This window comes from Sarcophilus harrisii, chromosome 2 (assembly GCF_902635505.1).
Source record: "Sarcophilus harrisii chromosome 2, mSarHar1.11, whole genome shotgun sequence".
NCBI classification, from domain to species: Eukaryota; Metazoa; Chordata; class Mammalia; order Dasyuromorphia; family Dasyuridae; genus Sarcophilus; species Sarcophilus harrisii.
In genome coordinates this window covers 168,030,593-168,043,115 of record NC_045427.1, presented here as the reverse complement: position 1 = coordinate 168,043,115, position 12,523 = coordinate 168,030,593, and the positions used below count along the sequence as shown (strand labels likewise).

The 12,523-nt window shown below is 32.5% G+C and overlaps 1 protein-coding gene across 9 annotated transcripts in view; it reads right to left on the bottom strand.

Annotated features, from left to right (window-relative positions):
- Positions 1–12,523, bottom strand: part of GPCPD1 (glycerophosphocholine phosphodiesterase 1) — a 99,028-nt gene that overhangs the window by 74,535 nt on the left and 11,970 nt on the right. For 8 of the 9 annotated variants that reach the window (XR_004231839.1, XR_004231841.1, XR_004231840.1 and 5 more), the window contains 2 exons: positions 12,146–12,242; positions 4,530–4,614 (listed from right to left, as the gene is read on the bottom strand). Coding sequence is in view for 6 of the 9 variants with exons in the window: in XM_023494679.2 (XP_023350447.1) it covers positions 4,530–4,614; positions 12,146–12,242 (182 nt within the window). In the remaining 3 variants the exon portion in view is untranslated. The remainder of the gene's footprint in view (positions 1–4,529; positions 4,615–12,145; positions 12,243–12,523) is intronic. The other variant, XM_012539928.3, reaches the window with a different exon arrangement.

Here is a 12,523-nt window from a genome sequence, read left to right as displayed (position 1 = left end):
TTACTACCTGTTATGTATCATGGATGAGACATTTCTCATCTCAGAACTTCAGTTTCTTTGTAAAGTAAGGAAATTGAACTAGGTGATTTATATGGTCTCTTCAATTTCTAAAACCTGATCTAAAACCTTATGAAATCTACATTTTTATCTCAAGTCAATATACTAAGTTCATTAAGAACAGGAACCCTATTTTATTATCTTTGTATTTTTAGCTCCTAACACAACACTATCATCATAGCAGAAACCTGATGTTTGTTGCTAAATGGGGCTTTCATACAACTTCAAAGATTGTGGTGAATTTACCAACATAAAACATGTCAAAATAAAATAAATATTGATATCTACATTTTCAAGTTTTCTCTTACATTTTAATATTAATTAAAACTACCAACAAAATATGTCAAAAATGGCAGTGATATAGAAAAACAATCAACTATGTGCATTTCTGACTGCTCTTAAATATCACTTAAATTGACAGGCTGCTAAGAAATGCCCAAATTCTGATGATAAAGATTTTTTAAAATGTGAGTTGGTGTTTTTTCATCCAAAACATTGTCAATTGTTGAAAAGCCAACATTCAAATTATTCTTGAAGGCTGAAATTTACTTCAAGTTTCAAAGGCATGCTTATTTTGTCTGTCTATTTACCTGGCTTTATAAAGGGCAAAATAATCAAAAACTGAAAATTTCATAGAAAAAACTGCCTTTACCAAAATAAGGAAAATTTCACTTAGTTTTATAACTATATGAAGATGTTTTTTATAACTTTTGCTAATGTTTTCTCCTCTTTTGATAAAATTTTTCTTCCTTACAAAAGTCATAATGATCCTCAATGATGGAAAATTATACAAAAATATGATCACTAACAAGAATTTAGGCTTCTTTTTTGGAGGGGAAATTATTATTATTATAGCTAAGGTATATTTTAACATTTAGTTAGTGAAATACATTGCCAAAAGCAAGACAGTGATAATTAGGAGTACTGAAAGAATTGATAACTCCAAAAATAAAAAAGCAATTCGATCCTTTTACTCTTCAAATCAGAGGACCCATATGTTTAAAAATTTAATAAAATTGTTAAAGCTTTGCAATGAAATCCATTTTAAATAAATCTAGATGTTCACAAATTTGCATAATAATAAATCCGATCATTTATGAAACACAAAAGATATTTACTAGTTAAAAAACATTTATAAGGGTCAATCCTGTAAAATTACCCATACATATAACTTGTAAATAAAAAGCTATTAAAAAAAAAACATTTATAAGGGACATAAAAATTTTCACTTCAAATTTACTACATATATTATATTGTAATGAAGTTTTACTACATAAAATGTGACACTAGACAACCGTCCATTTACATGTGAATCCAGAGTCTTAAGTGGAGAAAATTCCTTATAAACTTTTCCATTTCCATATCTCCAAAATATACAAAAGATATGCTAACAAAGTCTAACATTAGAACATGGGTCAAGTTTGAAACATTCTATATTTGGCAATCCTACATGACATTTGTACAAGCTCTTACTGTGAAGAGTAAGTCTATAACCATATTTCAAAAAAGCAGCAAAAATAAACCTTGAAAAGTCAATATAACAGTAACATCACTGAACTTTGAGATAGCTTGCAATATATTAAAGATAACCTGTCTAATCTAAGAGGACTATTTTCTTTTTGTACAAAAATTGAGAAAGCTTTTTTAAAAAAAAGAGTACCAATACAAGCCTAAAATAATATAAACTGTATTTGAACAGTATTTTTTTTAATCTAATAAAATTTAGAATTACTAAATTTTCTTAATCATGCAAATTAACTTTAAGATGGGAAAAAAATGAGTAGGTTCAATCCAAAAATAGCACTATGATTAAATAATATCTGAATTGCAGTTTTTCAAGGACAGAAAATAAACTTCTCCTACAGGCAGTATTAAGACTTCATTTTTTTTTTTTAAGCTATCAAACTGAACAATGAGCTTTTATTTGGAGATTTTTACTATTTTCATTTGATATAACCTGAAATGCATATATCATGACATGTGGACAATTTTTTCTCAAAACTTTTTTACAATTATATTGAGGACACTTGCAAATTGATTTGAGAAATTTTATGATGGGCCAAATCAAATATGCACAAATTAGCTATTGAAAAAATTTAAAGAGGTGATTAAAAAAAAGACCATCTAAGATAGTGAACATGACTCATTTAAAAAAAAAAAAGCCGCTTCATTTTGAGAATTTTTAGTTTCTAAATAAAAGTTATTAAGAATATGATTATGAAATATGTTAAGAATACATTTCCTCAAATAAAAACAATCTGCAGGGACATGACATGTTATCAAACAATTACCTATTTCAGGTTAATAATTATTACTGGTCAGAGGTTTCTTGGGTTTTGTTCTTGTTAAGTCATTAACCCCACTTTTTGCATATTGGAGATGACCTTGTCAGCTTTACAACTACTATAAGCTATGGCTCAAACTCATTTCTAACAGCTTTTTAAAATTACTAAAACTATAAGGAAATAGACTCTATTATTAAAAATGAAAGGAGAAATGACATTCCATGCCCCTTAACTTCTAAAATATTTGTAAAATATCCATGCTAAAAGCCAGATATACCAGACTAAATATGAAGAGTGATTTAAACCCCTATGAATTTACTTCTTGGAAGACTACCCTGAAAAACATCAAAGAATGCTGATGCCTGATGCCCCTTTAGCTTTGTTTCACTTTATTTTCAAATAATCAAGTGCCTCATCACACTATTATTCACAGAATTGAAATAATTTCAGATTGTTTCTAACCAAAAATCTCTGGGTATCATTTAAGCTGATATGTGAGGGGGAAAACACTTTATCCATATGTATGGGATATTAAGTAGCTATTTACTCTATTCCATGAAAAACATACTTACCATGGCAGCCTCTGCATCACACGGTACATGTATGCACGATACAGAGTACCTACTTAAAGAAACACACTAACCAACATATACTGTAAACTTTTGCAAGTATTACAAGGGGGAAAAAAAGCTTTTGTTGTTCTTGTTTTTACTATAAGCAAATTTATTGCCAATTCTTTTGGAAAGGCATTTTGGAACTATTCTTTACATTTTAAAAGAAAAGATTATAGACGGGCTTAATTTGAACTGTGTTGACAACAGTCCTACTTAGCTCTTAGCCAAAAAAAAAAAAAAAAAAAAAAGCATAGAGATTTCTTCTTTTTAGATGTCTTCTTTTTAATCAAAAATTGGATTTCTCAAGTACAAATCTGGTTGGTCTTAACAGTCGTATGAATTTAAAACAGCACAATGGCTGTCAGTAATGTGAACTCACAACAGTAATGATATGATATACAAACATAATAATTTTTATTTCAAACTAAATAATTTTCTTGACATTACCCCCATAACAAAAGAGACTTAGATGCCATTCTAAAGCAAAATAAAAATAAGACTACTGTCAAGGTAAGCCAATATTCAGTTCTAACAACAATTATTCAAATTCAGATACTGAATATTTACTATATAAAAGTAATAGGTGCAACAGACAGCTGGGATAGGTTTGTCAATTTTCTTATACTGGTGACTAAAAGAATGAAGCAAGAGTGACTGCTTGATTTACTTCATAAGTAATTTTAAAAAACTTTCTAAAGGTAAGAAAATACATCATTTTTCTGTCATTCCCTCTTTCTTATGCTTAGTTTATTTTCACATAGCACTTCTCTTGCCTGAGCACTAGGCTAATCATATGCAGTCCCATTATTTTGAAAGAAAAAAACCTTCAATTCAATCAACTGTATGAAACTCTTTTTTGAAAAATAAAGTAGCTAAATTTTTCCTATTACAAAGAAGAGAAAATTACTGAAATCTCATCTCATTACAAATTATTGAGTACAGGGAGCTTTTAACATCTTTTTATGACCTTTGAAACAGGCTTTGGCCTTAATTATCAGTGCTACTATACTAAGAATTTTAGAGAAATCAATCTAATTTAGCTAACTGCTAGATACTACCTATTTAAGTATTTGAAATGCAATCCTAATGCAGTCAACAGATAACAGTTGCTATGAAAAAAAAAAAAAGCTATCTAAAACTACAAACTTTCATAGATATTCCCATATTATTACTGTAACTAAGAAAAAAAGCATACTCTTTGAGACTGATGGCTATTTTATGGTCAACTTTTCATTTAAAAAAAAATCACATTTGTAAAAATGCCATTTTAATTTCAAATGCGTACAAGTTCATGATCAAGAACAATTTTAGCACACATACTTACGAATTACCTCAATTCCACTGTAGACAAATTGTCCATGCACCAAATGCCATTTGTTTTAACATTTTAGCACCATGACAGAAATTACTTTTTTGATCATAGAAATTTTTACAGATGGTTTCTTGTTCAGTTTAAAAAAACATTTTACAAATGGGTTTCTAGTTCAATTTTTTCATAAATTATATTAGTAATTTTTGGGAAGAGATTAAGAAAATTGTTATAGAACTGGAAATTAGATTAAAAAGTGCATACCTTTGGTTCTACAAAGTATCCTTTAAAGTAACGATACTGAACTGGTACTCCTTTATTGAGTGCTACTGTTGTTCTCCATAGAATACTGAGGATAAAGTTTGAGGAGAAAAAAACAAATTTGTAAGATTGTCATATTTCAAAATTTAATAAAAATGTCTTTGAAAACTGGGGCTGGTTAAAAAGGTTAGCTATGTCACATAGGTTGCTTTACATCTTTATTATTTATTATTTTTGTATTTTTATAACTCCAAGTCAGGACAACATGCTGACAAATACCTACAAACTTAACAGTCAACTACGATTAGTCAACTACTCTTCTACTTGCAAGTTCTAGGACAGTTAAATCTCAGGTTTGCTCTAAGTAAAATCAATAATCATCTAAGTGGTTTATGATCAACCCTTAGAAGTTAAGTCTCCTCCAGTACGTACTTCACATAAAGGATTTTTTAATCTGGGGTTGTTTGGGGGTGGGTGGGAGTTATTCTGTGGGAACCTTAAGCCAGTTTCTGATATCTTAGTTCTCAAGTGTCTAGTTGACCTATTAATTATCTATTTCTACAATGATGTAGTAAGATAGATGCGAGCACTGGACCTGGAGTCAAGAAGAACTGAATTCAAATCCAGACTCAGACACTTACTAGCTTACATAAGTTTACACAAATTACTTCACCTGTGTGCCTCAGTTATTTCAAGTGCAAAATAGGGGTAATAATAGCACCTACCTTCCAGGATTGTTGTGACAATCAAATGATACATTAAAAGTACACAGGACCATAGCTTGCACAAAGTGTATAAATGCTTATTCCTTTTCCCCTTTTCCTACTTTATCTTGCCACTCAATACATTGATTCCTGAATGCTTTGTGTCAATTTAATATAGTGTTCTGAATTATGATATTTGTATATTTCCAAACTATAGATTCCCAGTTCTGATTTTTACTGGAGGTTCTTGGGTAGTTCTTAAGCTCTTGCACATCCCTAGTCCAATTCCTATTTTGAATAACAATTTCTGATATTCTTAGTCCTAGTTCTGCACTCTTCATCTATGGGTCACTATTATTATCCTTATGTAATTTTAAGCTAGTTGAGAGGAGGGTCTATGTGAAATCAACATTTTTAAATTTTTGGTATCTTACCCATATTTTTTAACAAAGTAATTTGTTGAACTACATGGTTTCAGCATTGACCCTACTTATTTGGTTTTTATAAGATATTGCTTGTATTTTTATGAGCCAAGTGCAGTATCAATACAACACTTTGAGAAATATATATTTAAGCAATATTTTACTGTTATCTAAGACGGTTTCCTAAATAAAATTCCCAATAGCAAAATGGTGAAGATTTAAAATGCTACATTAGACACTAGAATTTGACCCAAAATACTCTTGCTTCCTAATAATAGTACTTCCTTAGCTTATATTCTTTTTACAGAACTTACCCAATTTTGAAATTTGCCTTCTTTTACCAGCAGAACTCCGCTTTGAATAAAAGAAATCTAACCTAAATCTTAACTCTATATTCACAATTGGAGATATTTCTTTTGACTATCACTGGAAGAATGTTCCATACATAAAAGGCACTCAATAATTACTAATTGATACTAATGAAGTGCTGGGTATTTGAATTACAAATAGAGCTTAATTCATAAAAAAGGATTTCAACGTAACAATTTAAAATCTATAAGTGTCCCATTTTCTGAAATGATAGAAACCTGGTTCCATTTATTATGACTAATCCTGTACACAGCAACTCCAATTGCTAAGGTGATAACACTGGCCTTATTCTCTATTTCCTCTCATTTTTCCCATTTCCTCCTTCCAACTTCAGATACTCTGCCAAAGTCAGACTTAATTCTTTTTGTCAACATTTACATTACAACATTCATTATGTAGAATTCTCAAAGAATATTAGGGGATTTAATTTTAGGATAAACTGAAGTTGAACAGAAAACATTTATTTCAGCTTTGGTGGGAGACAGTGAGGGCTGTAGTCACTGTACTGGAAACAGGAGACCTGTTTCATGTCAATTTTTACTAGATTTAGAGTAAGCTTTTCAAAGCACTGAACAGTTTGAAATCTTACTGAATAATCCTGCTTAAACAGAACAGTACAATGTAACATTCTTAGTATTCCAAAAAAATTAAGTGTTTCTCAAGATTACTCATTCTAAAATAGAAAGTATAAGAAACTAAGATTAATATACTGATCATAAGGAAATTCTCTGATGGTGTTTTTTGAGCAAAATGTTAATGTTAGCTTAACCACTTCTTTCTGCAGAAAAGAGTGTAGGAAAATAAATTCTGGATAAAACTGCTATATAAAGAGCAGATCTATTAATAAATTCTATTGTAGGATTAGCTTTATCAAGATCTTAATTCTGATGTCTGATTTTTAAACCAGGATTTGGGTTTGTGGTCATGCCTATTATATGAAATGTGAACCAAAATACTATAGAGTTTGAAATATTACCATGGCCTACTGAAATTCAACAGAAAACTAAGTAGAAGGTCTGTGAGAGAGTGATTTCAGAAGTGTCATTATATTCAAATTTTTGAATCAATATGATTTCATCATTACACAGAAATACTCTACCACATAATACATAGTTCAAAGGAGTTATTTCCCAGGATTGGGGCACATGAAGAGCAAAGGTTCTTTAACATCTAAGTAGCAACTATTCAGTTATATAAAAATTTCAAGAATTTAGTCAGTCACCCAACCAGTAAGAGCCAGTAGAAATAGACTGAAATGTGAAACTGTGAAATCCTCATAGGCTTCTATTTATAAAAATGGTTTATCATCTCCAAAGAGAAAGCTCAAAAAAGAGTTACCTGTTTTAAAGAGATGACAGAACTGGGGACTTTCAATCCAAAAATTCTTACTTTAGAATACAGTTATTTTTATGAGTCTAGAAATTGGTTGTCTGTATTAAACTTATTTGTAGATGTAGCATCTTGTATAATCTCTTATACTTTTGTGTATATTCTATATTCCTTTATTAGACTGAGTTCTGTAATGGGCTGAAGCTCAAGTTGATGTACTGAAGTCCCAAGCACGTGAGGCTAAATAGCAATTGGACAATACTCTATTAATATATGCTTGGAGAAAGAATGGCTCCGCCTACTCTCTGTGCAAGTTTTGATGTGTTGTATAGGAAATGATGTAGAGACGATTTTGATGGGTGGAGAGAGAGGTGGAGAGACTGCTGGTCTGTTCGTGTTGCGACTGCTCTCACTTCCTATGGCCATCCCCCCTCACCTCCACAAAGAATAAAGATCGAGGATTTTCCATTAACCTGAATTCCTGACTCCAGCTGATTTTAAAATACACAGTCTTCACAGAGTTCCAAAAGGAACTTGCCTACTTCCCTAACATCTATCATAATTCTCTACAAATTGTGGGAATTTAATGTCTTATGGCATTAGAAAGGGCATACAAAACACTTTTGCAGCCCTCTGTAAGTCCTATATTTAAAAAAAAAAAAAAAAACGATTATTAGTAATAAATAATAAAAGTGATAAAAATTAAATCAGTGCATATCCTTTTACCATAATGAACCCAGATAAGAACAAACCCTGATAAGGGTCTTTATGAAGTTCCAGAGACCCTCATCATCAATGTGCCAAAAGACAGCAAGCTTATAATTCTGGGTGACTTTAATACAAGAGCAGGCACAGATTATTGGCTTGGCAGGAAGTTCTTGGGAGGAACGGAGTCAGAAACAGCAACAGCATCAGTCACTTCTGTGAAAGATTTGAGCATATCATAACCTTCTCATTATCAACACTTACTTTCCATTTACCTAAACCTTCCCAAAAAATCTTCGATGTACCTTCATAGCAAACACTGGCATTTAATAGACTATATGTCATTGAAAGAAGAAAAAAAAAAAAGCCAAGAGAGTTGGTACATGATTTTTGTTGTTGTTGTTCATAGGGTGATTGTGCACTAGATACAGTCTCTGAAGGTAAGATACAACAAAGTATGGATCCATTCTCTGCCACTTAACTTGATAGGATACTTTTCAGTGATACACACATAGATATTGCAGGCATTGCCAGAGCAAATTCAGGGTTTGGCAAGCTTGAAAGAAATGTGCAGGAGAGGAAAAATGTTAAAACTGCCTACCAAACAAAGTCTAGAGAGCCTACAATGACTTCATTGTAGTATGCCTATGAAACCTGGACAGTCTGCAGCACCATGCCAGAAAATGAATTACTTCTATTTGAATTATCTTAGGAAGATTCTGAAGATCACCTGGCAAGATAAAAGTACTAGATACTTAAATTCTTTCTTGAGGTGAACTATCAAACATTCAACTCCACTCTGACAGATTGGTCATTTCATTCAAATGCTGAATGTATGTTTGCCTAAAAGACTAGGCACTTTGAACTTACAAAGAAACCAGAAGAAGCAATACAAAGACACTCTTCAAGGTCTCTCTGAAAAAACTCTAGAATAGACTGCATGACTTGGGAGAAGATAATCACCCAGCACAGCAAACCCACATCAAAGAAGGTTGTGTGCTCTATGAGCAAAGCACAACAGTAGTAGCTCAAGAAAAGTGAGATGCACAAACGTAGGGATATAACTACTCCAAATGTTCAGAGTAGCTCTTTCCAAGCTCATATTGGTCTAATCAGACTCACATGGACACACTGAATTAAGCTAGACTATAACTCAGTGATGTCATTTTGGTCCTCTGAGAAAGTTGGACAACAATCAAAAAAAATCAATCAAGCCAATTTGGTGCTTAAGAACTTATCCTAACTAATCAAAGGACAACAGAAATGTCATCCTTCCTTACCCCTATAATGCATTATGCTTTTTATTTACTGTTGAACTAATCCCTTTTGCAAATGCTTAGCTCTTGAGATGTTTACTTAATTTTCTCTATATTACTTTGAACATGTTTTGCCTTTACTTAGTAGTGCATGCTGCTTTCCTCCATTACAATGTAAGCTCCTTATGTTTAAGGACTGTTTCACTTTTGTTTTTATTTTATTTATATACCTTCATATCTCCAGGGCCCAGCACAATGCCCAGTACATGTAGATTCTTTCTTGTTGAACAAAAGCTTTTGGGGTATCTTTTACCTAGTTCTTCAAAATGAGAGGCATGAATCACAGTATGCACTTCCACATGAATGCACAAAGTATTTCTTAAATTACTATACTATGAGCAAAGCATTGTTCTTAGTTGTTGTTTGTTCTTCACTCTCAAAGAGGACCATGACACTAGGGAGCTGATGCCATGACATACAAATGAATTGGACTTAAGTGAGGGAGGCTGTGCAAGGTCACCTGCCTCACTTTCCCCTCCAGTGCCATCTGGGTCCAGTGGCAAGAAAGCAGGAAATAAAGACTGGATATGGCCCTGGATGCAATGAGAGAGCTTGTCCTTTTTAAGTTAAAGTATTCAGCAGGTCTCAATTTGGCCGAGGCCTCACCCATTCAGTGAAAGTGAAGGTAGCAATTGAGGCAAAGAATCTTTCAAATAAAAAAAAAAAAAACTAAATAAACAAATAAATGAAATCTGGAAGGGAAAGACCCTCAGGGTTTCTAGCCAAAGCAGAAAAGATTGCTATTTACATTCAATCTGAGTCAATCAGGACCCAATCAATCACCAAATGGAGCTTGGCCAATTAAAATCAGATTGGTTTTGGTTTAAGGCCTGAGCCTTAAGAGAAAAATCTAGCTAGTAAACCCCAAGATACCTTGGGAGAGTTCAGAGGTGCAAAATAGAAAAAAAAAAAAAATGCTTTTAGGAGCATCCGTAGGTAAGGGTATGATCGAGCCCACTTTCTAAAAGGGTACACAATACATACAGAAAGTTTCAGCTGCTAGTTAAATGGTTCCTCAGACACAGTGGCAATACAATAGTAATTACCTCTTAAATATCAAGTGACATTATGTAAGTGAAGAATGAATAGGTATCTGGAAGAAGTTCAAGATTGGATAGAATATATGTATCAATATTAGAACATTTGCAAAAAGAAATTTTTTTTTCCCTGCTGAGGCAATTGGAGTTAAGTGACTTGCCCAAGGTCACACAGCTAGGAAGTGTTAAGTGTCTGAAACCAGATTTAAATGCAGGTCCTCCTGACTTCAGGACTGATGTACTATATCCACTGCACCATCTAGCTGCCCCAAAGAAAACTATTTTATCACAGTCTTCATTTAATCCATTTCTAAAAATTCTTTTTCTCTAATACTAAAAAAAAAAATTATGTAAGATAAACAAACATAACTACAGTAACATTTTAGTTACTGTATTCTAGCACCAAAAAAATTTTTCATATTTCAAAGGTATGCTAATGGTGTGGTCATTAATATCCTTTATGTAAATATAAATTCTATTATTTGGTTTAAAAACAAAAACAAACAAAAAACTTCCAGAGTTACTATGATCAGGAAAAATTCATCCTTCTGAGGCCAACAATGAATCTTTTCTAACCATACTTGTTTATTGATCATAGGCATACGGCTAGTAACTAGGCCCATCCTTGGAAATGTTGAGGGGTGAGACAACCTAAGAGCATTTGAGGGGCCCCAGGTCAGTATCATAGGTTTTTGCTAAAGAATTCACAGTCCTGGTCTGCAAGCTGAGGTTGGCAAAAAAGGGTTTATTTACCCTGAGCAGTTCTCAGTGGTCTCCATCGTTTTAAGAAAGTAATAGTGTATTAGGAGACAGAGTTCTATTTTATTTAGTCTTCTGTGGCTTCAGGCTAGGGATGAATTGAGGAACTAATCTCCAGGTCAATTATGGATGGTGATTATTCCCACCCAAAACTAAAGAGTAATCTCAGATGAATTGAAGGTGGAGGATTATTTTAGGCATTTCCTAAGGCCAAGTAAAAGGGGGATGGAAGAGTTGTCAGGAGATTCAGGGTTTTCTGACCCAGGCCCCCAGACAAAGATCAGGGGACCAAAGAATACTATTACATCAGAAACATTTAGATCTTTAAAGAATCTGCCTTTGAGGTGGTTTCAGAAAAGCCTGGAAAAGACTTACATGACTGATTTTTAATAAAGTGAGTAGAACCAAAAGAACACTGTACACAGCAACAAAAAGTGTGATGGACTTGGCTCTTTTCAACAATAAGATGATTCAAGGCAATTCCAATAGACTTGTGATGGAAAGAGCCATCTGCATCCAGAGAGAGAACTATGGAGACTGAATGTAGATCAAAGCATAATATTTCCCCCTTTTTGTTGTTTTTTCTTTTCTCGTGTTTTTTTCCTCATATGACCTAATTTTTCTTAAGCAACATGACGAATATGAAAATTTGTTTCGAAGAATTGCACATGTTTAACCTATATTGGATTGCGTGCAGCCTATGGGGGAGAGAGAAAGAAAAATTTGGAACACAAGGCTTTGCAAAGGTGAAGGTTGAAAACTTTGCATGTATTTAAAAAAAATAAATAAAAAAGTTATTTTTAAAAATTTACATGAATTAAAGAAAAAGAACCTGTCTTTGATATCTCCAAGAAAAAACATTCCAAAAATCTGAGTTGGTTGCCTCTATAATTTATCAGAAATGTAGTACATAACTTTGAACAGTTTAATAATCTGAATAGACAATACTATATTACCATCAAACGTTCTCATGCTTACCCCTCATTTGGCTTCTCTTCAGGTTTAAGAGCCACACCATATTGAGGATTCCAATTTCCCAAAGCGTCACAATCTCCACATATTGCAAAAATTTCTCCTTAAATAGAATGTCATAAATAACCAGTTAGTTGAAATGACAGGTGTGATATCAGTTTTGAATTTATGAAAGAAAAAAAGTTTAGTCAATAAAATCCTCTCTTTACAGGCCCAGACCAATAAGGTGATCGGCAATCTGATCTTAAATATCTACTGTATTGGGCACTGAATAGTAAAATCTATGAGAAAGGCAGAAAAACAATATGTTTTTCAAAAAATAATCTAGTGGTCTAAAGTGGTCCTAAATAAGCCCTTCTAAAATGTAGGATCTTGAATGTATTT